The following is a 27,321-nucleotide window of genomic DNA, read 5'->3' on the forward strand; positions in this document are numbered from 1 at the left end:
TTTAAATCCCAACTGGACATGGTCCCAGGCAACCTGCTCTAGCTAACTGTGCTTTAGCAGGGAGTTGGACCAGATGATATCAAGCGGTCTCTTCCAACCTCAATGACTCTGTGACTGCCTAAATATATTTCTTTTGCACACATCTTTGAAGTGAACAAACTCATTTACAAAGATTGGTCATTAAGGTATCCTTCAAGACAAACTGTTCCAATGTTTTGTAAAACCTCCAAACCAGACTTTTTCCACTCTGCTCTTTTTTGAGGGGTTTAGATGCAGTGCAAATTTCACTTCCTCTCTTCAGTTTGCTCCCTAAGCTTCCTTTTATATATCAACTTCTTTCATTCACTTGAAAGATACTTTAGTCAAATACTGGACAGAAAATACTTCTGAATTAAACATTATCTTGCAGTTTTGGTTGTCTCACCTTCTTTTCTCCTCCCCTCCTCCTTCACACCCTCTTTTCTTCATATTACAATATAGTATGAATCTGTCCTTCAGCTCATAGTTCCATGCAATCCATATTATTCTCTTCAAGCTTCTTTTTCACCCCTCTTTTTCTTTGCCTGTTTTTCACCCATTGAATACTTTCCAGTTTTAGATGAAAATAAAAATTAGGTTTTATTATTATGAGACCTTTTCTTGTACTGATAAAAATCTTATTATTCAAAACAAAGCTAGCACGATTTCTTTAACAATGAGATTTTCATGTTCATTTTTTATCTTCTTTTTAAAACACATTAATGACCTTCAAGGAGAATCAATTTTCCAGCTTCTTTCTTTCTATTCTTTTTCTGATTTTTTTAATCCAATTTTACATCAAGGACAAGTATATATGAACAAATTATACACAGGAGTCATAGCTCCCTTGAGGTATCATTCTGGATTATTGAAGAATAATTATTATAGCACATAGACTTCCAAAATACTGTTTAAAACTCCTTCCTTAGAGCAAGGCCACTAAAAAATACGCTGTTAAAACCTAATTACCTGCATTATAAAAAAAATTTAGCACTTCACAAAATTACATGAATGAAAAATAGCGTAAGTTAGTAGAAATGTAAACAGATGGTAATCAAGAACATAGTTAGAAATGTGCAAGATCCAAAGTTGAGGATCATAGCATGACCTTAAGTCTGAATGAAATAACATGAAGTTGCTCAAAATTTTATCAGCTTTATAAGATAAACATCGAGAACTAGCAAAGACTGAAACCAGGCACTTAACATTTCTGCATGAAAACCTTTAATTCAATTGTACTGAGTTAGTGAAAAAAAGAAAACTGAAAAAATGTTTGCTTCACACTTTAAAAACAATCATTCTCTTGGACTTCTCACACTAAAACCCTTACTGCTTGACAGACAATTTGAACAGGTATTTTTTATTCACTTTGAACATTTGCCACATTTCACTCATTTTGTATCCTGAGTTTAAGTATTTTATACAAAATCCTACTGTACTGCATAGACAAATAAACTCAAAAAAGACTAATCCCAAAAGGGATTTTGATCCCCCAAACCCATATATTCCTTAGTAAGCCAAATTAAATGAGCATGGTTGTTTGCATGTGCAAGGTTTACTTTTATAATGTGACTGATCCTACCTACCCTTTAATTATTTAAAATCATTCATTTTCCTTTAGCTAACTTTTAAAAATAGGCTTTCTAGTCTTTAAATCTCAGAGATCATTCCAAATACCTCATTTTTCACATTACATACATTTTATGCACAGTCATAGATACGTCCACTGTGTATTACACAAAGTCCAAGTAAAGAAAAAAAATGCTTGGCACTTTTCCCTTTATTTTATTTCTCTGGCTGGTCTTCTTTTCCTAACTATAAAACACAAACAAAGCCTGTTTAGAAGACAGACAGACTGAAAGACAGAAGGAAAGAAAAGCACAGACCTTGAACACCAGGAGTAAAATTAAATTAGTTAACTGCTAGAAGCATGAAGCATTAATGAAATAGAACTAGAGAATTTCCCCCTTATGAGGAACATTTATTCAGTGTTAATTAAATTCTTTTATTAAAAATCTATACTTACCCAAGCATAAAAATATTACATCATATCAATAACTGCAGAGTGTAAGCAAGTACTACACTATAAGCATCTTTTTCCCCATCTAGTGGAGTGAAGCCTTTAAATCATTTATACTGTTTGTAATCTTCAAAGAAATGTCAAAAAACAACAGAAAACCCTCTGCATAAACCAGCAGCCACAGTTATTAATTCACTTGTCTAACGAATAGCTATCAGAGACTAGCTCCAAACATTTGTTTGCAAAGTTCACATGCAATAGTGTTAATGAGGAACTTTCAGAGAGTCCGCAATAATTATTTCTCTACAAAATATCCAGCTGACTGGTTTATTCATTTGCAGTCCAGTTCTGCACCACTGAAGCCAAAGTTTTGACATTAACTTCAATAGGTTCAGGTCCTTGCCTGCAATGTTGAGCTATCATCACAAATGCTTCAGGTGCATTTCTATAATGCAACACAAACTCATTAAAGCAAAGCTGCAACTACTAAGGGGCCATCTCTAGCATTTTTAAGCTTACAAGATGAGAAACAGGCTCCTAAATCTTCAGGTGGACACCCTAAATAGATTGCCTGACTTTTAAAACCACTCAGTATCTGTTCATTTGAATGAGAACTCTAGGTAATCCAAAGTACCGGCAATTTTTATTGGAATGGCCAAAAATGGACTGGCAAGTCACTTTTGCATAAACAGAGCAGCATGTGAGACTAAGATAATGTCGTTACATGAAATTCTTTTTCCTGTGACTTGCACCTTCTTCAAGATGATTATTTTGTTGTAAAAAATATTATGCATTGTTTTGAGAATTATTTTTGAAGATTTAATCAGGCACTCAGCGGTTTTGTAAATTATCTGAATGTAGGTTGGGAAAGGAGTATAATCTAACAGCAACATTTTCAGATGTTAGCATTTGCACTTTAGTAAGTATCAGTACTTTAACCAGGATCAGTACTGTTGTAAAACAGCCACACTTGACTTCTGCATTGTTTTGTATTAGGAATGCATGCTTTGCCTTGACAGGAAAGGCTGACATAAAATGATTAGCTAATAAGTGTCACCAGGGTTTTCTTCAGCTTCTGAGCTACACTTAAAAATATGTAAACAGAGTCTCACTTCTGACAGTTCATTTTAACTAAATCACAGGAGCACAGTAATTTCCAGGTGGAATTAGAGCTCTGCTTCATCTAAATCTGGTGTTGTGGATACAACCTTGTTGAATGCTAGAGTCCTCAGGAGATGGTCCAAAAACCAGGCAAATGGGAGAATGGTCTCCTCCCAAACTCCTCATGCAGGAGTGGCTTAAAAAAAAAAATGTAGAACAAGATTCAGTAGCTCTTTCATAATAGATGTTAGCATTAAGCCATATAGCTCAGCATTTCTTATTCACATACATCAAAATCCCATTTCATTTCAAATCTTGTCAAATTTTGGACTCACCAGTATCCTGGCTCCTCCTAGGAGAGTTCAGAGCAGCAGTACACTGCTGGAGCAGTGGAGTACTTCTCAAATTCCAGTTCTCCAATAGCATCAGCACTTGAGCAGAGAAAACTTTATCTGAAATTCGTATTTACTTATACAGTTAAATTTCAATCCCTGAGGATTTATTAGCTATGTGGCATGTCACATGGATTTAATTTTATTTGCTGTTGAATATCTTCTCAAAGAATTCTAGGTCAAATATTACAAACTGAAAAAAAATTTTAACCTTGTTCACTGCTACCAGGATTAATTAAGTCCAGATTTTAGAAAAAACACTACACGAGAGGGACAAAACAGGTAGAAAATAAAGAGTAGAAGAGGAGAGTAAAAGCTTACAGAACAGAACACTAAATTTTACAGACAGTCGCATTCTAAATATCACCTTAAAATAGAAAAAGCAGTCACTTAATGGAATATATCCCTAGGATAAACATGCAGAATAGACACTTTTGATTAATTTAACTAGTCACTAGCTACCGCTCTATAAAAATACAGCTGAAAATGCATTTCCCTTCTGTGGAAGCAGAGAATGCAACCCGAAATATGAAGGTTTCTGTGTGTTCAGCAGACTTTTTTTTTTTTTTTTTAATAAGAACTTGATTTTACTTTGTTACAAAGAAGGATATAAAGCCTTGTTGTTCCCCTCCCAGCCTCAGTTTTTCCACCTTACCTGAAAAGAGGCAAATTCAATTAGATAACTGCAAGTACTAAAAGTTAGTTTCTAACCAGTGAAAAGGTGTAAGGGAATTACAGGGCTGTCTGCTCATAAATGGTAAGGAAACAAAGTAAATTGGTATCTAATAGAAATGAGAAAGTAACATGGAAATTCATCAGTGCAGAAAACCCAAAGTGGTCAACAAAGAGGAAAACAAGGCAGTCCTAGAATTTCATTTCTGAAAAGCTGGCAGATGATGAATGGAATAAATTTTGTATGAAAACATGAACTAAAGAGGAAGCAGCAGGCTCTCTGGTGAGTTAAAAAAGAAATGTGTTAGCTAGTCACCCCCCATTACACAATGATAGCCTTTTGTTTTCATTCAGTGGGACATCTACGTATGAAAATAGAAAATGTGTCAAAGACTGGAGCACCAACAGCAAGGGTAACTTCTATCTAAAATGGAATTATGCAGGCAAAAAGCTATTGATAAGAACTAGAACTAGGGTCAGTGGTACTAGTCACAAAGTGAGAACATCTGAACAGTACAATGTTCAGTCATTTTCAGGATCATATTTAGGAATGCCAGGCATTCTGGAAGAACTTGAAAGTGGACTGAGCAGCCAAAATAGTCAGTAAGACTAAAATAACATCTTCACTTGTACCAGTTTGCAGGCAAGATCCTTTTTCATGTAGCCAAGGTGCTTAATACTCATTTTTTCTTCTATTTTCCTTATAAAATTCAAGCTCACTAAAAGCAATGGAAGGAATATAGCTCCCTGATCTGTTTCATCAATTCACACCACAGCTCACAAAAATAATGAAGACTGGGAACTGGCATTTTAAAATAGTCTCTTTCTCTATAGACTATGCTTTTACAGTTTACATTAGTGATATAAGAATATTTTTTTAATTTTTTTTTCCATAAGGCAGAATCACTTCCTATTTTAGTTGTCAAGCTGCCAGGAGACAGATAAAGAAACATTAACCAGAACGCCTGGCGAAAGTCCAAGCAGCAATCACATTCTGCCCACCCAACACTCCCTGTGATCTCACTCGGCTATAGCATCTTCCGATTCCTGCAAGTTTTTCTGCATACTGTTAAATGGTTGCCAGGTTTCACCTCAAGGCATAACAGCTTTCTGTTGAAGGCTAAATGGTCTCCGTATTTCAGTAGGCTGTGTCAATGCTTACGCGCCCTTTTGCCCGTGTCTTTCTTCTTCCTGTAGGACTATTCCAAATCTTATTTTGGGAGCACTCTAAAATGCATACGCTAAGACACCTCCTCACACACCCACGTGTAGAACAGCTTCCTTTAATTCAAAAGTAGTGGAGCTACAGTACAAACAAATATTCGCACAACTGATCTTTTTTACTGGTCAAAGCAGCAAGCAGCTTAGAGACAATGGAAATAATCCTGCCCTCTTTGTAGTCTGTCAGAACCGTGCTGGTGTATGTCAATGGGAACAACACCAGCCTACTGAAAGAGTAGCTGGTCCATCTTCTCTCTTACACTTCCCTTCAGGTCTTTCCCTGCCTCTGGACAGACAGAGATCTGACCTGTTTCCCCACGTCATGTTTCTGCCCATTCTAGCTTTCCTAAAATCCAAACCTAAATTTTTCTTCCTTAACAAAAAAGAGCTTTGAAGCACTACCATTTGTCATCAGCCACCACCCCCAGATCAAAGACCTATGATTTAAGGACAGAGATTTAGAGCACACTGCTCTCTCTACTGACATTGCAACAGAACAATGGACTTCTACATCTGAGGGAAGGCAAACTGTACGTTTCTTGCTGGAGGCATTACTGACTTCTTCACCAAAAGATCTATTCCAGACTCATTTTCAATTGACAATAAAAAAGGAGAACTTAACAATCCCCTTCCTTTTCGTCCACCGTGTACTTTATCATAGTCAAGTCATCAATCCAATTATTATGCTCTGGCTTTGCAGACTTCTGTATATTTGTCCATTTGTCTCCTTGAAGACATCATTACCGTTTCCAACTCTTTAACACATAACACTCTTGAACTGCTCTGAGTGCCTTGGCAAGCTGCCCCGTCTGCTAATACAATGCTAGAATTCAGTGACATCCTTCTTCAGGATCCCTCAAAATTTTGTGATTTGTGATAACACCATACCTATTCCAGCCTACAGCTGCAATCCAATAGGGTTAAATCCTTCTATTTTTAAAGCACCTGTAAACCTACTAAGAAGCATCCTTATAAATACATCTTTTTTTCTGCAGAGCTTTCTGGACTTCATAAATATCTTCAAAGCTTCCATCCAGACTCTTAATGGAAATGAACAGCGTCACAGCTTTCCATAACAATACCCATTCACAAAGCACACAGCATAACAACACAAAACTTTAAGGAAAAATTTCCATTATAGAATCATTGCTATCCAATGCCTCAGTATTATTTTCAAAGCAACAGCTGGCTATCTAGCTCTATGCAGCTGATAACCAGATTTCTGTACCTTATTGGCTAGGAGGTTGAAATTTACTCCTCACATAAGTCAACCTATTAATTATGACCTAGATAGCTCTATGATAGAGCTAAGACTAACTTAGAGAAACCAAGGTTTGGAGGCAAGCAGCCCTAAGGAGATAAATTACCTACAAACCATGTCAAACATGTACAGCATTATTTGGTTTTGCATAGGGCTTTTGATTTCTTTTTTTTTATTTCTTTTTTTGATTTTGATTTCTTTTGAGCAGAGCCTGTTTCTCAGTCACAAAGGCAACAGCCTCAGTTAATAAACAGAAATGGACGTTGTAAAAGTGTATCGTGCCTCTCATAAGACTATTCTTTATATATATACTCAGGTACATAAAACATGGGTATTTATCTGGTCTCTTTCCATAACAAACTCACAGTGTGGTACCTGTTGATAAAAAACTCTCAGTTTCTGTTTAATAGCACATTGTACACACAAGTACTGCATAATTAGGATGTAACAGCTACATTTTTAGATTTCAAAATGACTTGGGAAAAGCAGAACATTCACAACAGAAGCAAACAGGAAATAAAATGAGTGGTATCAATCAGACATTTTCCTTCCTAACTAGTTCTGTCTTCACCCCTTTCAAGAGGTTGATAACATGGGCTATACCAGACTATCTAAACTGGATTTCTGCAATCAATTGTACATTCAAGTCTAAACGGTAAATGACATATTTGAGCATGTTTTCTAAGAAAACTACTATGAAATGTATTACCAGATGCTGATGTTACAGGTAGCTGTTGCCAGATTTTAGGCAGAGTGAATTGATTCAACACGCAAATGAGTTGATTCCTCCGGCAGATCTTCCCTCTCAAGCAGCAGGGGACTGTATTTCCAGAGGAGGCACTTGCCTGTGTGCTACATGTACACTGCCTCTCACTGGGAGTTCGTGAGGTTTTTGTAATTACATCTACTTCTGTTTAGGATATGCCCAGGTTCACTCTCTCCGATTTCTTCTCTATTGGAGAACTCTCTTGGAAGAAAAGAAGCATTTAGCTCTTCTGAGAAACTGATGACAAATTTTGAATCTCAGTTTAGGGTGCTGTCAGGGTCCTGACTTCCATCACTGAGCACTGAAGTAGTCATAAAATTTTATGCTTCCACAAATAAGCTCAGCCTGCATTTTTCCCATTCATAGGTTCTGTTTAGGTTTACATGTGATTGATTTTGTTCTGTTTCAGGCCAATATAAATGGCCTGAATGGCCACTATATGGCTCCCATATAATGGCCATTAAATGGCCAATATAAATGGCTCCTTTCCATCAGAGGAAATGTAGCCATGCCACGTGTTAGATAAGTGAGATAATACCTTCCCATCAGCATCTCCAAAGCAGCACCAGATATCACAAAACCACAGCCTAGAAATGAGAGCCTGTGCTGCAGATATGGATGAGTCATACATGGGACACATAAGGAGGTACAGGACATTGCTCAATATGCTCCTGCATATACAGAGCCAAACAGTTCTCAGCTAGGAGACATTAAATAAAGTTTATGCAGAATCAGTAGTATGAAACATTTTTGGTACAGGTTCAACAAAGACTTCAAAATACTAGCTATAGTTCAAGAAAAAAATTGTTCCGTTTCCACTTGAAGACCAGAGAGCTAACATTAAAAGTGGAGAGTCTCGATGTTCAAGAAATACAACTGAACACTCTAGAGATACTTTTAAAAGATAGCTTACAGTGAACTCTGAGTAAGATAACCTGAGTGGCATAATAAAAATCAACTTAATAAAGGATAATTCTGTAGCAGACATGAAAAACAAGACAATAACCTCTTAATTGAACCTAGAAATCTCTATCATTCTGCAAAGAAGTATTCAGATTTGTCTTTGAAACACTAACCCTCTTAATATCGCTTGCTCTTGTCAGCATTTGCTCAATATCATTTTATAACTTCTTTCCTAATTATTCTGCAGTGTTTCAACAGATTTCTTATGGCTTTTAGTAAATGCAGACAAACACAAACGAAAACCCTAAATATACACTTTATAACTTCTTTTATTTTAAGGTCAATTAAATACTTGTATGCATTTTTTTAAAAAAACCTACATCTGCTTTCCAAGGACTACAAAAGGCTTGGGTACTTATTTGCTATTTAAAATAACTTGTTTGAAATCAAACTTAAAAACTTCCACATAATCATAAAAATAAAACAGAAAAGTAATCCATCCTATGTCATCCTGGCAACCTATCCGAGCTAGTCAAAACTAGAAAAAGCACACAGCAGACACTTTCACTCTAACCTGCAAAAATCAAAACACCTTTAGTTTGGGGGAAATACGAGCAGCCAAAAGAGGCTGATAATAACTACACTTGGTTTCCTCACTGTAGTTTACATTTTGTAAAACCAGTCAGTTAAGGGAAACAAAAATGACTGTATTTCAACAGAGACTGCAATGTATTTGCAGTGGTTTCTCCATATTACTGTCAATGTTCATTCAGAAGTTTCACAGACCTAAGCAGTCTGCAAGCTCCAGAGGAATATTAAAAAAACCTTAATTATAAAAAAAAAATCCTACATTATTTAGGAACTCATCCATTGCCTGCAAAATATTACAGAATACACATATTCAAATCTATAATTCATTTTGTGGGAGATCCTCAGTAAGCAAGTAATAAAAATTTTAAAAAATATTTAAAAAGATAATAAGCTATTTTACTGCACAAATGGTCTTATTTATTTTTCCTTTCTGGGATAGTTTAATAAAAGACACAATATTTTGAAAGCCATTCCTTCCCTCTTGATATTTTTATTTCATATTTCACTATTTCCCAAATCATTTTGGAACTAGAGTAGCTCCTTGTCCTGTCTTTCCTGCTGTTTGACAGTGCTCCAAAGGAGTGGAGTCCAACTTAAAAGAATCTCTGCAACTTCTCCAGCTCCAAATGCCCAGAAGGGAACAAAAGGAGAAGCTGAACTGAGCAGATTTTTCTAAATTTTACTCAGCTGTTTGCTTCAAAAAGGATTGTCAGAAAACACAGGTGCATCTGCAAGTGTCCTCTATCTTCAGGTAACTTCTTTTTGAGATAAACAAGTTTGAAAGTGCTTTATATATATATATACACACATACATTAAAAAAAAAAGTATCAATATTAAAAAACACTGAATATCAAGGCACACTTTAGTTCAGACCATGTATAGACCTGAGAGACAGCAGTAATTTTGTATTTTGCCTTCCATGAGTCTTTTGAGTACTTTTGATACCCATATACTAGAGCCATTAAACTATGATGAATGCTGCATTTATTCATTCTTATGTTTTCTGAGCAACTTGCTACTTTATATCTCTAAACCTGTCACTTTTAGGAAGTTTTCTGCACTTGATTAAAAGGCTTCAAATGATAGAGAACTTGATAGGCTGCTCTATGAGAAACTTTTTTTCCCCCCTCCTTTTTTTGGAAGCAAAGTAACTGCAAATGCAGTCTTTCATAGACACCTCATGTCTTTCATAGACACCTCTAGGAGTGCTTATTGCAACAAAAGAATGAACACTTCTTTGTTTTTCTTAAACACTGGCTCTACTTCTCTTAACCAAAGTGGACAGTGTGCTGATAAGCTACCCGTGGCATTGGGTGCAGCACCAAAGAATATCAAGGGCTATTTCAAACAAAATTTTGAAACTGATCTGCAGTTCTTAAATCACAATCTTCTTTCAATTTCATGCAACTGTAAAAGTAAAAATAAAACTGTGATCTATTTAAGTCTGAGAACTCTTGTTACAATCTGTGGCCTTACGAATAATGCCTCGATAGGGGAAGTAGAATGCCTGGTTTCCCACAATAACAGCAGTGAGAGAGACTGCTGAACAGCCCCATATATAATCATAAGAATTCAATATCCAGGACATTTTCTGTTCACTGTGCTTGAATTCAGAGAAAGACGAGATAAAGTTAGCAAAACACAGCAGAGATTACTTGTCACTTTAAAGCATCTCCCCGTGTTAACTGTTCTGTGTTGTAGGCTCTAAAGTACCAACACATCCTCCCAGACTGCGCTGAGAAGGAGCAGCTGAACAGTTCAGTGATAAAAGTACAGGATAACTCAAGTAGGTGCTAGCTACAAGTGCTTGCAAGTATTAAGAATAATACACAATGACAAGCCCAGCCCAGCCGTTCCTAAAGCAAAGGGCTGACAGCTGAGATGGGTGGAGAGAGGGATAGATGAAAAGTGTAATAAGGTAACACAGATTTCTGTAGAGTGTAACGGAGCTGAACAGAGAGCAGCAGAACAATGCTCAGAGCAAAAGCAAGCTAAGAAATTTTTTAATCTTTTCTAGTAGCCAACTCCTCTCTCCCTTTTTACTGCTTTCTGCATTGTTCCAGGATAAATATCAAGTGCCTCGGTCAATCCTATCCCCTCGATACGAGACATCCTTAGCATGGGTGAGGGATTACAAGCCAGGGAAGGTGCAAGTCAGGGCTGCAAATCCATGTTCTCCAGTAAACCTGGAGGCAGCCATCAACCAGCAAGAATTTGTCTACCCACTTTTGTCCCTCAAGAGCTTCCAGGCCCAGGCTTGCTAATATTTAACTCTCTACAGTCCACTAGAACAATGTCAGTGTAACCACACAGGTAAAATGGGAGATAAGCCAAGGAAAATCTAGCACCTAGGATCAACAGCCTGGGAAGCTTAAAAGCCAGCTGCAGTGAGCACTGACCCCCTCAAACTCAGCAGAAAGCTATGTAACATAGTCTGCTGCTGCTCCTCTCCCTCCAGGCTGCTCCAGCAATGTAAATCACTCTGAAAGATCTTCACAGGGTCAAAATGGAATTGAAAAATGGAGTTTTCAAATATTATGTTACTAAGCAGTAGCACACCATTGGAAAATAAAATGTAATTTATGTCTCAGCACAGATATGGAGTCTGCTAAGCTAGTCCCAGAGAGCACTTCTAGAGCACAAAGCAGAACAGAGTTTATTACAGAGATGATTAGCAACTAAGCATATTTCCTCTGTGTGCTTTTTACAACCTAAACATCATCCAATGCATACGTATACCAACTAAAATTTTGGCTTGTCAACACTGCAATGTTGTAATATAATAGAGAGAGAGGGTAAATACAGTCTTGAACAACAGAGGTATGGCTGAGATAATTTTTGTCTACCTAATTACAAACAACTGTATGTTTTAAAGCTATACTGATAAGATCTCAGGAGTTAAACTGTAACTTTTAAATCACTACATATACAGCTGCCTGTTAGATGCACTTTAAAATACTGTATCAGAACATAAAAATTCACCAGTGGAAACTAATGGTCTATTTAGCTCCTCACGATGCGTCCAACAGTGGGATCACTTACAAAAGGAGAAAACTCTGGCACTTTCTGGGGTTGTTTTCCCTTCTAGCTCCCCCAGCATTCAGATGCCAGCGTTCAGCTGCGAGAGCCTGGCCTCCTGTAGAACAAGACTGCCATGTGTGGATAACAGGAAACTCTGCAATTGTTTTCAGTTCAAATACAAGGATTATTGTAATATAGAATTAATTTTATTTTTTTCTAGACCACTGCAGGTCTACCACAAAAGAAAACAAAACTAGTATTTGTCATTTTGCCATTGCTCCATTAACACACATGAAATATCAGTTTTCAATTACTGCCCTTTTATTATTCCCTGTTTGACTCACAATCCTCAGTATTTTGGATGCAGAGGGATCTTATGCTCAGGCAATAGAACAATTTGATATCACTATTCAAGCTCTCTGCAGATCTTGCCAACTTTTTCCAAGAAAAATACAGAAAAACTAGGACACACAATTCTAATACTTGCTGTAGAGAAAGTGAACATGAGTACAAAGAAGCAAGCTGGAAGTGCTGGAAGACGCCGTCCCCTACAGTACTTCAGTTCAGCAAAGCACTGCGGTGTTTGCTTTCAGCGGTTCCACCAAACTTTGAGTTTGAAAGGCCATGGTCAGAGGGTCTCCAGGGGATGCATGGAGCCTTCCCGCCCCATGCATGACAAAACCCGACTCCTGACTCACTTCCAGGCTGCACACGGTGGGCAGCCAAGGCGATGGTTCATTTCCAGAGAGAGCCTCACAAAGCTAAAATGACCCAGCAGCAATCAAGCACAATGATGGAGAGTCTGACAAGGAAAAACAAAAGTCTGGTGTTTTCTGCACTCTGAGGTAAAACCCCTTCCCGAGTTTACCAATTCATATCTGCACCAGTTGACGGTGACTTATGACTTCCTATCTCTACCCAGATATACAAATCAAAGGAAATCCTAAGTGCACAGCCTGGGACTGAGTATGCACAGAACCAAGACAGGACATACAAGAGACTCCTATTTAACCTATCACAAGTAAAGCAGAGAAAGCTTTACCACAGATTACTGGCAATGTAATGGACGAGGAATACATCCTCCTGGATTAGACAACCAAAAGGTTCACTTCTTAATAGGAAACATGGACTATTCAACTGCATGGACAACTAGTACTGGCCAGTCCTTGAAACTTGTAATTTTTACGATCTCTGCCGGCATCCAGGAGATTCTTCAATTTTATGGCCTCTGAATGTACAACCCAATAACAATTCTGACCTTGGGTATTAAAATATCATGTTGAAACGATCAATGGCTGCTGCTGTACCCGAGAGTTCACCGTACACAGACCCCTTGTTTCCAAGCACACAAGATGCAAAGGGAGCAGACAATGCAGGTGCATACTTGTTTTCTAACATCTAGATGTGTTTTCAGCAGCTGTACATCAGTGTAACTCTAGTAAAATCAATTACTTGATTTCGGTTTATGATCATGTTCTTTCTGGGTCCAAAATTCTACAATAAGATTATTTTTCAGTAAACATAACTCAGGAACACTAATTAAATGTGCCTTGACTACAAACTGGGAGTATGGACAAATAGAAGCTACCAGATTTCATGCTATAAACTGTTTAGGACACTCAGTCCCACTAAGATGATGATCCTTTTATAGCTGTCAAAACAAACACAGATTCAGGTATGCTTACTGCTCAACAGCTGGTTACTTTAGATTTGCATCAATACACAACTGATGGACAACATAACTACAAGGGAAGACAGAAGCATCATAAAAAGGTTGAGTTGATATGTCGTATCATCATGAATTGAGATGTCTGTATATTTCATTTGTAAAAATCGTACGTCTTCAGATACATGAGAAATACAAATCACAATTTAACATGCCTGCAACAATGTTTTCTTGGGAAAATTTCTGTGACTGCTGAGAACCTCAGTAGCAACGTACAGAAGAACACTGGACAAAACTGTGAATGCTTTACTCCTACTTTTACAGGTTTTCACCACTGGAAATCTTTATTTTTAGCCGAGGGTTGTGGGGTTTTTTGAAACCAAGAAGATTTTATATAATGATTCTAGCTACTCCAGCCTAAGTTTGATGAAATTTCTTTAAACATCTAATTGAATCCAAACAGTGATTCACTGTTTAAAAATCCAGTACGTTTCCTGCCTTGGTCTACATTTAATACAATTGAAAGAAACTGAGCGCTACAATAAGTTCTCCATTGCTATATTTAATGTAATGGAGAGTCATGCAACTACAGAAGATAAACCTTTACTCTGAAAGGGTTTATGGGCCCCAGGGATCTCTCTTCTTCCTAGAAATAACACCTTCATACTAAAATAGCAGCTGTTCCTTACCTGAAAAGAGTTCATGCATCGAAGTGAAGGTGGCAGAGAGGTGGTACTCAAGCCCAGTATCAGCAGTAATTCCAAACATGTTTCTGATGGAAACTTTAAAGGATGAACTCCAATATCATTTTCCCATGCATCAGCAAGGCTATAAAGTTAAAAAAAAAAACCCAACTTTTAAATTCTCTTAAAATATATCTAAAACCCAAGTTTCAAAATAAATATTAGAATGTGTCATAGTATTATGATAAAAGATTCTCTTCACATTTTCCCTGTAAAAGTCACAGATAAGTGTGTTTTACCAGAAATACAAGGTGCATTTAGAGTACCTTATCCGTACCACCAATCTTACAAAAAAATACATAATGTGAAAGGAAAACCTAGCATACATTAGAGCAATCCACTCATGTTTCTAATTCAAAGTTTGAATATTTCTGAACCAAATCTCATCCGCCACTGGCAATTTCCCATCATATAGTGTTTTTACATATAGCATATTCTACATAGAACATAATACCTCCACTTTTTATTTTGTTTCCAGTAAGAAAAATGTCCTTTCTCTTCTGAAAAGACAGGAGGTCAGGTGTGATTTTCAAAATTGATGTTTACGATGCTCTCACTGGAACCTTACGAACAGTCTATACCAAGCAAAACCTCAATCCTATTTCATTTTATACAGCTTTCTGCTTCAGATGTATTAAAAGAATTAAGATTTCTAGAGCTAGTCATAAAAACAACATCCTGAAAGCACATTTCTATAAACTGCTCTCGCTACCACATGCTGAAGAACAAGATTAGTTCAGTAAGATTAGCTCAAAACACAAGAACGTTCCACTTCCTATTGTTCAGGCTTGTTTCTTCCTTAATGCACAAATTGTCACACTGATTGGTGACCCAGTTAGTTTAATAATTTTATCTGAGCCACTAGTAACAGATACTCCAGAGCAAGGCGGACGCCAATTATTCTCAGCAGATCTGAGAGCATCATTTTGGATGACAATGCTTGCTACCCTTCCATGTTCAAGACTTCATGATCTCAATACATAATTTTATCATCAGATTTCACTTTTAAATTCCTCCAGCTCTTCTGGAAGTGTATTACTCTGACTGAACCACTGCTCATGAACATATCAGCTTGTTTTAATGTTCTATCTAGAAACAGCTCCATTTTTTTAAGCACCTAAAAGAGTAGGCATCACCCCAACATTCACCATTGTGAAAACTGAGCAAATACTCTCTTCACAGTATCTGTGTCCTTCTGGATGATTCTCATTCTCTCAAGTCTCCCAAACCCACCGATTCTCTATAAAGTCGTGCTTCTTAGGTATAAGCTTGCATATGCACTTTTTGTATGTATGTTTCCATTATTAACTCTACCTATCACCCTCTTAGATCTTCTAGAAGATGTTCTACTTTGCATAATTTACATATCTTTCTTCAAAGAGTGGGTGTATTTTCACTTTCTTACCTCCAATTGGCTTAAACTAGCCTCTTCAATTTTAACTGTTTTTTTCTTTCCTAACCTTTACATTTTCTCCTCCTTCCTCATTTATCTATGAGTATGTAAGAACCCACTTTTGCTTCCATATGCAGAAGCAAGACCCATAATGCACACAAGGTGAGAGGGGCTTCCATCTCCTTAAAAAAAACAGGAGTGCTTTCTCTCACTTTCTTTTAAAAATCCAAAATAAAAGACACAGAGAATTATATCACTTCTAAATTACCAAGTGTACCATGTCTTTTCTCAACCCCCACCGAAGTAAGTGGGTCACTTTGACATAAGGAGCTCTAAACTGTACATGGTAAGGAGAATTAGGAAGGCTGGCTGGCCTAGGCACCCTCTGGCACTCCTAATGGCAGTGCATCACTTAAGATCTCCACACATGGCTGAGACCATACCAAAGAACAGAGGCCAAAACCTGCCGCACATTAACAGCCTTCATTATAGGTAGTATGTCATTGAACACTTATACTGCACCAGATGGATCTGGAAAAGCTGTTTAAAGCTACCACAAAAAAACCTGTCTGCTTGGACAGCAAGGTGAGCAGTTCAGAAGACACCCTGGAGTATTTTCACTATTGAAAGATATAAGCCTCCAGTTAAGCCCCAAATACACTGTCTATATTGAAAGGAAGCAGGATTCTTTTAAAAGACCATGCGAGTGGCCAAGCCCAGGAGAGGCAGCCCTGACTGGTCCAGAGATTCTGTAAATGCTCCAGGAGGAACACCTAGCTCTAGATGATGAGCACTGAGCAGCCAGCAACCAAGGAGACTTGTTAATTGTAATCCAGAATTGAGTTTTATATTTCATTATCATTTGGTAACTTCATTTCCACGCATAATTAGAAACCTACCTTTATACGTTCCTTACTTTGTTCGACATTTTTTACAATCTTGTCTGGTGATACAGGCAAATTTAGGTGAACATAGCAAAATTGGGGCTTTCAATTTTTCAGAAATCAGCAAGTCTAAACAAAGCACTGTGCAGGCACCTTCAAACACAGCTAGAGAGTTTGGAGACCGGAGGTGATATGCTAAGGTTCTGGGACTTGGGGAGGTGTTTCCACAGATCAACACCCTCTCTGCAAAGAAACTTTTCAGAACTCCAAGCAATATTCAAAACATCACAACTTACTTCAGTACCCTGATTCTAGTCTTGTGTTTTGACTTGAGGATTTTTTGGAGCTGCCTCCTCATTTTAAAGTCCAACTCTTACAGCCCTGACATTGTACTAGGCCTTTTTTTTTGTGGCTGTTGGGTTATTTGGGGGAAAGACTGTTTGCATAAAGATATCTAGCCTAATTACATTGCAATTCTCATTTATTAATGGCTCAGTTATTGGTATTTCCTGAAACAATTCCAGTGTTTTCCCTTATTACAAACAAACCATGTGTGTCCTAGCAATTACTGCTCCAGGAACACTCATGTTAGGAATTCATCTTTACCACTTGTCCTTTCGCAGCATTTAACAGAAGTGGCTGTGGGAAGTCACTGCTTTATTAGACCACGTCTCTTTGTTCTTCTTTACCCCTATTACTCTGGGGAGTTTTTCTCCATAGTCTTCATTGCAGAGGAAGGAGAAAAACGTCTATGCTTAAAACAAAAGCAAAACAAACCACAACCCCCCCATTTTTTCACCTTAGTTTCACAGAACCTTTCTGTATAAGGAGAGCTGTCTCGCTTCCAGTACAAGAGAGGAGATGGTTTGCTTTCTGTTTACTGAAAGAGGCAGACTGGCTGACAGCGCTCCTCAGGAGAGTGAGCACTCATGGAGGACAACTCAGTCCATCAGCTCAGTGCTTTCTCCCAGACCAATCCCAAATGCCAACAGTCTGAGCTGGCTGAGAGTTCCTCAGCCATGTAAACAAAACTGTGTTTTGCTCTCCTGATCTTAAAAAAAAGAAACAAATTCAATTTGACATTAAGATAGGGCAAATTGTCAGAAGGAGTATTTAGGAGGGCTGAGGAAGAAGATGGGAAAGAAACCAGTAGGACTCAGATGTGCACATGGTAACTTTGGATGTAGACAGGACTTTGCATGCATGTGCTCTCTTCCCCTGCTGCCTAATACCTTTACTCAGCAATGAATTCTTGCTTCTAAGCTTCCCTTGAGAGAAAGCAGGCTGGGTCAAACCTACCCCTTTTATGAGTAAAGGCAAGAGCCAGTCTAATTCCCAGGAAGCACTGCACAACTTGCTATGCTGGCTGAAAGGAATAAGGGGGAGGTAAGACAGATTAGCTGGAGGAAGGTGAGGTTAACAAGAGAAATAATGCTATTTTATGTTCTTCCTTCTGCAAACATTCAACTTTTCTACACTGTAAAGATGCCTGGAGATTCTGGACTTCCCAGTCTGACAAAAAACATTATGACCTTCAGTATTAAATCAAATTCATAAATTCTACACAGATTCCCTAAGTCATCACAGGGCACAAGACTGCATCTACTTCAGACTGACTTTACACCAGGTAAAATCTCACCACTACATATTGACCTTGACAGTGTTTAAGGGAGATGTGAGTCAGCTTTAGAAACCAGGCTTTAAAACAGTAAGATGTAGTAAAACATACTCAGTAAAATAGTCCAAACCAGGAGCATGCTCTGAGTTAAGAAAAGGACATGTCAGAGTGAATTTTTTCACAGGGCATTAAATCCACTTCTGTAAATCATCATCATCCAGTTTTGCCTGCCAGTGATCTCACCAACAGGAAAACCCAAATCATTCTAAGCATCCTGTCTGTCACTCCATCCTTCCCATTTTCCCCCTCTTTTCTTTATACCCCCTTCCCCAGAACTTTTAAACCTCTTAGCCTATTTCAACCAAATTTTCTTAAGAAAGAGCTCAAATACATTACGTTTGGGGAAGTTTCACATTTTCCTGAAAATCAATGTCTGAGTGGTGAGGAGAAATCCACTTCAGTTACTCCACAGAGAAAAGCTGCTGTTGGAGCTCAGCAACATATACACCGGATAATCAAGTGATGTTTACCTGGGACAATATTATCATAAACTCAATAATATGACATTTCTATCTAGCAAAACCAACTACTATAAGCAAAGTAAACATGTTCTTCACAGCCTCCCATACTCCTTGACGAGTGAGCCAAATTGAGAGACTTGGTGCTTTTACTTAAGTGCACTCAGTTTTGTGGGTTCAGGTCAACTGGAAAAGAAAACCTGTTCAGTTTTGGGGCAGGAAGAAGGGTTGGTGATAACGGAACTGATCCCCAGTAAGAGCAAGAGTCAGAGTTCTTCCTAGTGTTAATCAAACTTGAGATGCAGCCTCTGCAGATTAAAATGGCACATCAAACTCACCCCTTCTGTTCCGTCTACAAGCGATACATTAGTCTCATCCACGAAAACACAATAAACAGACCTAAGATTAAAATATATAATTAAAACCTTCATATAACTTTCATTCTGAGAAAGACGGAACCGCATATGATGAATGCTAATCAAACCATTTAATATATTTCTGGCATACATTTCAGAACTGAAGTAGTATAGGAAGTGAGCAGAGTAAAATTCTAACTCAAGGGGGAAGATACATGGTTACTGTGCTAGATGCTGATATGAAATAACTATGTGCTATGTCCTAAATTATCAGAATAGAGAATTCAAAACAAGTAAGAAATAAAGATGAAAGGCTGAGACTATCTTCCCCCTTGTCCTTTTCAATGCTTTCTCTAAGGAATGGGTTGTCTGAAGGAGAAATTTAGAACATGATATGATTGTCACGTTCCCATAACCACTCAAAGAAATACAGCTAGGAAAGTAAAATTCCTATAGTAATATGTGAAAGACGTTTTAAAAAATGAAGTGGTATTTTCAAAGCTGTTTAGCTGATAACAATGGGAAATCCAGGGAAATTTGGATTTCTTTAAAAAAAAAAAAATAAAAAAATCAGCAAATATTATCTGAAATTCAACCAATTAATTCTGAAAGTAGAGACGAGCAAAACTTGAAAACAACTACTCAGATAAGACTAAAGATAAGACAATTACCTCTCCAGCAGAAGTAATTGATCACAATGTTTTCAGATAAGCACTTTTGATTCACTGTGCATCAGAGAATGGTATTTCTCCACTGCTCATTATGGAATTGATCCCAATGAATTGCTAAAATGCTTACATAAGTCAGAGTAACATTTGAAAATTGTGTCCTTAAAAGCAAGGTTTAAGACACCAAAATCATGAAATACATTTATTTCATAATTCCTTGATACAAGTACTAGCAAACACACACAGTTATTCATCAGGTCGTGGAACCCACCCACAATGTCCTAAGTCTTCATGAAAAACACAATATTCACAGCATGTTAGTGAAGTAAGAGAAATCTTTGTATTTCAAAACCAGGAAAAAATTATAAGGATTCTCACAAGGTTTTTAAAAACTGGACCAGACTTCTCACTAGATTGCATTTCTTTCAAAAGAAGCCTCTTCCATCGGTGCCAAGGCCATTTATCAGTAGTAACCACCCTGCATCGTGCATGAGATTCACATCAAAATGCAACTGTCTCAGCAACAGACGAAATAAGTCTGCTTTTGAAGAGGAATAGGCAAGCCCTTTTTTCCTTTCCAGAGCACCTCCATCACCACCTCTGATTTACCAGGCTACTTCTACAAATACATTAACCTAGGGTAGTCTACAGAGATCAAAACTGGAAAATGAAAAAGCTCTTACTCAGAGTACTACCCAGTGTTGCTACCAAGGCACTGGATTAACTTAACTTGATTAGTTACGATTTAAGTAAATGCGCTCTGCATTTAGGGCTCCAAATGCTGTGAAACCCTTGAAGGAGATTACTACGTTAGCTATGGCTTCAGTGTTTTGCTGAATCAAGGCCATGCTGAAGAATTGACTATAAAAGCTGACAGAGGCTCAGCTCTGACTCCCAGAGTTCACTGAATGCTGTTAAAGCTGCCCTTTCCACTAGCTACAGCTCTGATATAAGTAAAATGACAGATGACTTTATTGAACCAAAGGACAAACCTGCTAAATTAAATAACTATTTGTAAAAATGATTTAATCTAAAACCAATTCTAAATTATGGTTGATGATGTGTCTATATACTTAATATACCGGGAGGCTAAGTTATTTATACTTTTAATTATCCTTGCAGTGATCTAAAAATGACATAAAAATCAATGAACGCTCATTAGCTACTAAACTCTTGCCAAAAATTAAATAATAAGGAACACTAAGAAGTGCAGTGGTTCCACAGCCTACAGCAAATTCCTTCAGAAAAAAAACTTTCTTTACAGAATCACTGCTTCCCTCCTAAAACAAACATCTGCAGTCTTGTTCTAATGCCGTTCATTATTCATCCACAACAGTTGGGAGTATCAAGTGAGGTTTCTAAGCAAATCTTCCCTGGGATCTTTGCATGGTATCCCAAACCAACAAGTTATTAAAACTCTTGTGAGACACAACAAAGGGAAGACTGGAAATTTAACCCACAGGCATCCTTGCAAGGAAATGAGCAAGAGAAGAGGAACGTATCAAGGGAAGTAAGAAGACAGAGAGCACCGATCCAGGGACCCACATGAGGAGGTGCTTTTTTTAGACTTATTGCAATGGACTACAGTGGCCAACAACAGAAGCTCCATCTCTAAGTTTTAAACCTTAATTTTTTTCAGTGCATCACTATAAAGACAGGATGACCGTTTATTTAACTGAACTTCTATACTTCCAAGCAGTCTTAAATACCCTCTCCTGCAAAGCATTCTTATATTAAAGTTACTGATATATAATCCTTACAATAAAGTTACATCATATATAGAATATACAGTACCTATATTTTAATACAGTATAATTATATGATAATTAATTATACATTATTATACAATTATGCATATTTCTATAAATTAATAAAATATATATTACAGCTGTATATAGACAAATGATCATTATTAACAGTTTTCTGTCTTTTTTCTGGGTAATGTATATTTTGAATGGAGCAACTATGCACTTCTGGAGTCTGGTCAAAAAGAATTTATCTAGAAATCCACTACAAAAACAATTCAGCAGGTTTTAAATACCTTATCCTACAAAATGTAAGTCATCTGTGAAGTTTCAGTGTGTCACCATTTGAAAAGGACAAGTTATTTAATACTAATAAAGGCTTATAATGAAAATTCAAATTTAACCTCACCAGAGTACCATCTGCCCATTGCCATAATATATTTCAGAAGGGCTAACATAAGAAGTATCAAATGTTCTTGTAATATTTCAAAAGGCCTTTTTCAGTAAAATTATGCTATTTGCTCCAACAAATGCATTTGTGATTTAAAACAGATATTCCGCATGCAATTTTCTCATTTCTAACTCCAATATGTAGCACAGATTAAATGACTTATGCTAAAAGGCACATTAAAAGAAAGTGGATTAAATTATTTTGTTTGCCTTAGACAACTGCATATGAATCTCAACTATATTAATTTTATTCATGTATTTTAAATTATTTTACTACTTCTCAACATGCTTTGATTATTTTAAACTATTTAAGGGAAGTCAGAGAGAGAAGTAAAAGCTGCCTATCTCAACCTGTAAAGTACAGGCCAAATTCTCTCTTTTGTTTCACACCAACCAACATTTTTATTAGACTCAACTGGCCTATATTAACTTAAATGTAACTACATTTGTTTTGATACAGTTATTCAAGAATGCTATTAGCACAAATAAAGCCTGTGTATAGCACACAGAATTCAGTTCATTTTTTCTCAAAGTGGTAAAGGGCGAAATCAGAAAACCAAACAACTGTGTTAGTATATTGTGCAAAGACAGACACAGTTATTTACAAGTAGATTATTCCTCTCAAGCACAGAAAGCTATCTCCACATAATGCAACTTTTTACATGGAAATAAATCTTGAGATTTTAATCCTGTCCAGGAGTAACTTTGCCTTGGAGCATGCAATTTCAAAGTAATGCTCAATATACTTCTCCAGACTAAAGATTTCTGGGTGTGCACCAACTGCTTTTCTACACTGCCTTCCCTCCTCCAGCTGGCTGCTATGCAATTTCAAAAGCATTAATTTTAAGTTGCAAACCCTATCACCCATAAAATATTTTTATTCAACTGCAAAACAGCACCAACTGTACAGTCTCTGCAGAAGACAAAACAGTATTTCAGCTGCAAGAATCACTGAAACAGAGCTTAAACATCACAGGGAAGGATTAGCAGGTGTTCACCTATTCTGCAACCTTTAAGATGAAGATTCATAATATCTAAAATGAATATATGAAAAGCTAAATCAAGCAGCAATGTCTAAAGCAGACTTATGTTCAATGGGACACCTAGATGCATGGGACCATGAACATTTGCAAATGTACTAAACTTAAAATTCGTGACAGTACTCAAACCATGCACAGATGGTCAGTGAGTATAACTAAGACATTATCATCTTTATTTAGTTTCAGCACCAGGTAAGGAAAAACAGGCTGATCATAGAATGAAGAGAAAAAGGAATTTTAATTTTGTGGGAAACTGACCTTGGACATAAAATCCCAAGCTTGCCAGGTACTTCCCAGGATATGTCCTACCAGCAAAACCACAGTGCATGAAGGTACAGCAGCAGCAGCTATGTCCACAGAGACAACCCATAATAGTAACTGCATATGGGGAGAGAAATTCTTTCCTCATTCATCTGCAAGTCCAAGAGTTTGTGGCAAAAACTGAAGTTGTAAAAGCAGAAAACTGCAGCAAATTTTCATCAGTTAGAATAAAGTTCTGCTTTAGAGCACCTGACTGAGGAATACAAGCTCATGGAGAAAACAGCTCCTGCTGGACTTGTGATGCTCAAATATATATAGACATAATAGGAAGAAAACATGGCAGACAGAATTCAACAGATTCACAAAGTATTTCCTTGAAACTTTTTAAAATTCTCTACATCATTTTTGCCTAGCTGGGTGCAAGAGCAGAACTCACACATTAATTTAGAAGTTCTCCTACAAAACCAAGAAAAGCACAGGAGCTTAGCTCTTGCTGGGCATTGCCTAAAGTCTGCTGTGACTGCTCTTGAACATCCACGCTATGCAGAATTGCTGGCGCAGCTCCAAAGTACAATGTAATTGCAGACTTCTCAGCAGCAAAGCAACGTGGTCCCACTAAAAGGAGAAGCAAATTACTCTCGTAAAAACTGCATGGCCAATGCTTTAGAATGTGCTTCTTCACTTTAATGGCTGTGTTAAGGCTTTAAGCTGCAGTTTCTGAATGTCTTACTGCATCCCGGGTGGAAAGAATTCAAATAATTTTGCTGAAAACAATAAAGATACAGATTGCTGTAGCCAGATCACTGCTGATAATTCACCATAGCGGAGGATGGCACTGCTGATGGTCATCACCATCTAGACTAGCAACAGTTCTACTATGACTCTAGACTGCAGTTTTCTTGGATATACCTGCAACTTAGAATGAAGGGATAGCTTTGCCTGCTCCCTAAAATACTTTTCTTCACCTTCAGCACCTCTTGATTCCTTCCTGGATACATCTTACTCTAAATTAGAACAGATGGCTCATAATTTCCCTAATGTACGGCAATAACTGTAGACTACTGTGCTTGGGATGGATGCAGAGGACACAGAGCAGCCTGCTATTGACCTACTGCTAAAAGCCTGACTGGTGCCATCTTACTTACATGGAATATCAAATGGGAGCAGCAGCACCACTGACCTAAAAAGCCTACCTTCCCAGCATGTATCAACAGAATACTCAAATTCTGAGGTTACATGTTTTGGTTTTTTTTTTTTTTTTTTTTTTTTAACCTTCCAACACTTCAGGTATGTAGAAAAATAAGGGCCACTCCCCTGGCAAATGGGAGTAAGCCTCCTCTAATAACTCTCATTTCCTGAAGGGTAGAAGTGCACAGTAGGGCTGTAGAAAAACAAAGTACTATGTAAAAGCTCCTTCACAGCAACTGCTGATATCAATATGGTTACCTGACAGTAAATGCAAGGTAATGCATGATTGCCTTGAAAGATTCATGTAATTTTAAGGAAGCATTTCCACCTGTGCATAGGACTAGCGACGTCTGGTGGACCGGCTTCCTTCCTCAGGAGACTCTTCTTGTAACTGTTGTTTTCAAGCTATAGCTTTTTCTCATCAGGGGCATTAACAAGAATGCTCTCCTCTACATAGCCATTTGTTTTACAGAAATTGTCGGAAAAGTATCGTTCAGACCGTTTATCTCTACAATTGTTCAATGGGCTTAAAAGTCAGGGTCAGAAGAAGGAAGGTGGGGGTAGCTGGCAAGGCAGACAGAAAGGACTGTCACACACACTTCATTTCCCCAGGGAAGTAAAAGATATTTGCCTCAGCGTATTTTTTTCATAAACCGAGCCCAAGAACATACAGAATCTTATCAAAGGACAACTCTGTTGGTTACCTCTATTCACCCTCACCCTCTAGTGATGCACCATAAATGCAGGGGGCCTCCTCCTACTTGTGTGCACACTAGCCAGCATCTCCTAATATGCAGCCTACCTTCCCACCCGGAGGCTGAGGCAACAGGCTGTCTCTCAGCCCCTCCAGGCATCATGACACTAGGCAGAAGCCCCAAAGAAAATACAAAACGTCTCTGCTCTCTCCTGGGCTACACTTCCACCAAACTCTCACACAGGAGTGATTTTACCAACTCTTTCCTCCCTCCTCTCCCTCCCCCAGGTTGGAAACTCTAATCAAAATATAGGACGCAGACTCAGGAAGAAGACATCTTCATTGATGTTGACATGTCTTGAGTTCTGAACGCCCAGATGCTATCAATAGCACTACTCTCCTGAGGTGCTTTTACAACTCTTCATGAAACTATAACCTTAATTTAAAAATCATCAAAATGAGATGTTATATTGTAGAACATAAAACACATGGTGTCAAGTATCCTACCACAAAGGGCCCTGTACGTCAACAGAAAGTTTACCTATGTACAAATACTACATTCAGTATCTGAGAATTATTTTGCACCATGCAAACTGTGAAAGTTTGATTAACAGGCAATCAAAAAGCCCAAATCCATCATGGCAAGGCACATCAAACACAAAAGTTAAATTTTTGAACTAGTTCAGCATGAAAGGTTCCAAAGACCTCACAAGCAGTCTGCCCAGACTTGGTGAGGGCCAGGTGCTTAAGAAAGAGAAGACCCATCTCATTTGAAATGGCATTTAATTCACTTCAGTTCACCCAATCAATTCTCAGATGAGCAAATTATTCAAAGAGCAAACGCATAAGAAAAGTTTAAAGCTGGAGGCAGTAAAGATAACTTAGCTTTCAAAGAGGAGTAGAACTTCTCATAATGAAAACAGGGGCAGTGAACCAAGCTGCACTACCTTAGCAAGGAATTTTATTAGTATATCTATTTCAAATGAAACTACTATACAATGTCCAAGATTTAAAGACAACAACTGTACTTACCATTCTCGACCTTGTATAATAATTCTAAGTATCACAAATGCAACTTCAAGAATTATTTTCAGTTATTTCAGCTCCTAGTTTCAACTGTGATTGACTTGTTTTCCAGTTTCATCTGTTTGAAGTCCTCCTTTGCTCACCGAGACATTACTGAAGTCAGTCCAAAAATACCTCGTTCACTTGCTGAAAGCTGCTACCAGATGATTTCCAAATTGGTAAATCTGATTAAAATATCTACAGAGTAGCAGCAACTGTGTCACATGTGCCCAGTTTCAATAGCCATTATTGACAAAATGTCAAATCGCACAGATGCTGCAGAAAAAAAAACCCACCAGTTCAAGAGATGAAAGATAATGGTTTTGGGCTTCATCAGATTTAAAGATTATTTTACCAATTCTGCTTCCAAAAAAGCAGATTTTTGTGTCCAGACTAAATCATTTTACATTAAGCAACTGAACACAATGACATTCCAAGACAATATTCCCATTACTTATTGAAACAAAACCTGGTTATTATCTGGGACATGGGAGAGATTACATATTCCTGTTGTATCTACACAGTGTAAAAATACATGCACATGCTGCTTAAAGGTCAGCACCTGTAGCTTAATCAATAATCTAGAACATCTATGCATCTGCATCCTTCCATACAATATTCAGTGTCACTGCTTGTAAAAATGGTAATACCAGCCCCAGCTATATTCAGGCTTGCATTTTTTCTTCAATGCTTTTTGGGGATTGTGCAGCCCACTTACCTACAGACTGCCCTGTATGGACTGCCAGTAAATGTAAATTCTGTCAGAGGAACCCCACTGAACAGCTTTTAAGAGCTAGTTATCAGAAAGCCTTGTTGAATGGGGGTGTTTGCAAAGAAGAGCAAGTATATTTTCCCAGTCACAGTTCCAAATAAGGTTTCTGACAGTGGCAACATAAAATTCACCTTTACTAGAGTAACTTATACCCTTACGGCATTACAGCAAATATGTAGTGTTATGGATTTTTCTTGTGGTGTGTGGGAATTTGTCTGAGGATAGAATACCCTATACAATAGGATCTGGACATGCCTACAGAAGCAGTGAACTCAGTTTCATGAGACTGCAAC

At 37.6% G+C, this 27,321-nt stretch overlaps 1 protein-coding gene across 2 annotated transcripts in view; it reads right to left on the reverse strand.

Moving 5' to 3' along the window:
- The window catches only part of UBE3D (ubiquitin protein ligase E3D), an 83,922-nt gene that overhangs the window by 18,346 nt on the left and 38,255 nt on the right, over window positions 1–27,321 (reverse strand). The window contains exons 9-10 of one of the 2 annotated variants that reach the window (XM_075498271.1): window positions 14,323–14,461; window positions 12,651–12,769 (exon numbers count right to left, since the gene is read on the reverse strand). In XM_075498271.1, the coding sequence (XP_075354386.1) occupies window positions 12,749–12,769; window positions 14,323–14,461 (160 nt within the window). In that variant the 3' untranslated portion in view covers window positions 12,651–12,748. Of the gene's footprint in view, window positions 1–12,650; window positions 12,770–14,322; window positions 14,462–27,321 lie in introns of those variants that run through there. The other variant, XM_075498272.1, reaches the window with a different exon arrangement.

Source organism: Mycteria americana, chromosome 3 (assembly GCF_035582795.1).
Source record: "Mycteria americana isolate JAX WOST 10 ecotype Jacksonville Zoo and Gardens chromosome 3, USCA_MyAme_1.0, whole genome shotgun sequence".
In the NCBI taxonomy this organism is placed as follows: Eukaryota; Metazoa; Chordata; class Aves; order Ciconiiformes; family Ciconiidae; genus Mycteria; species Mycteria americana.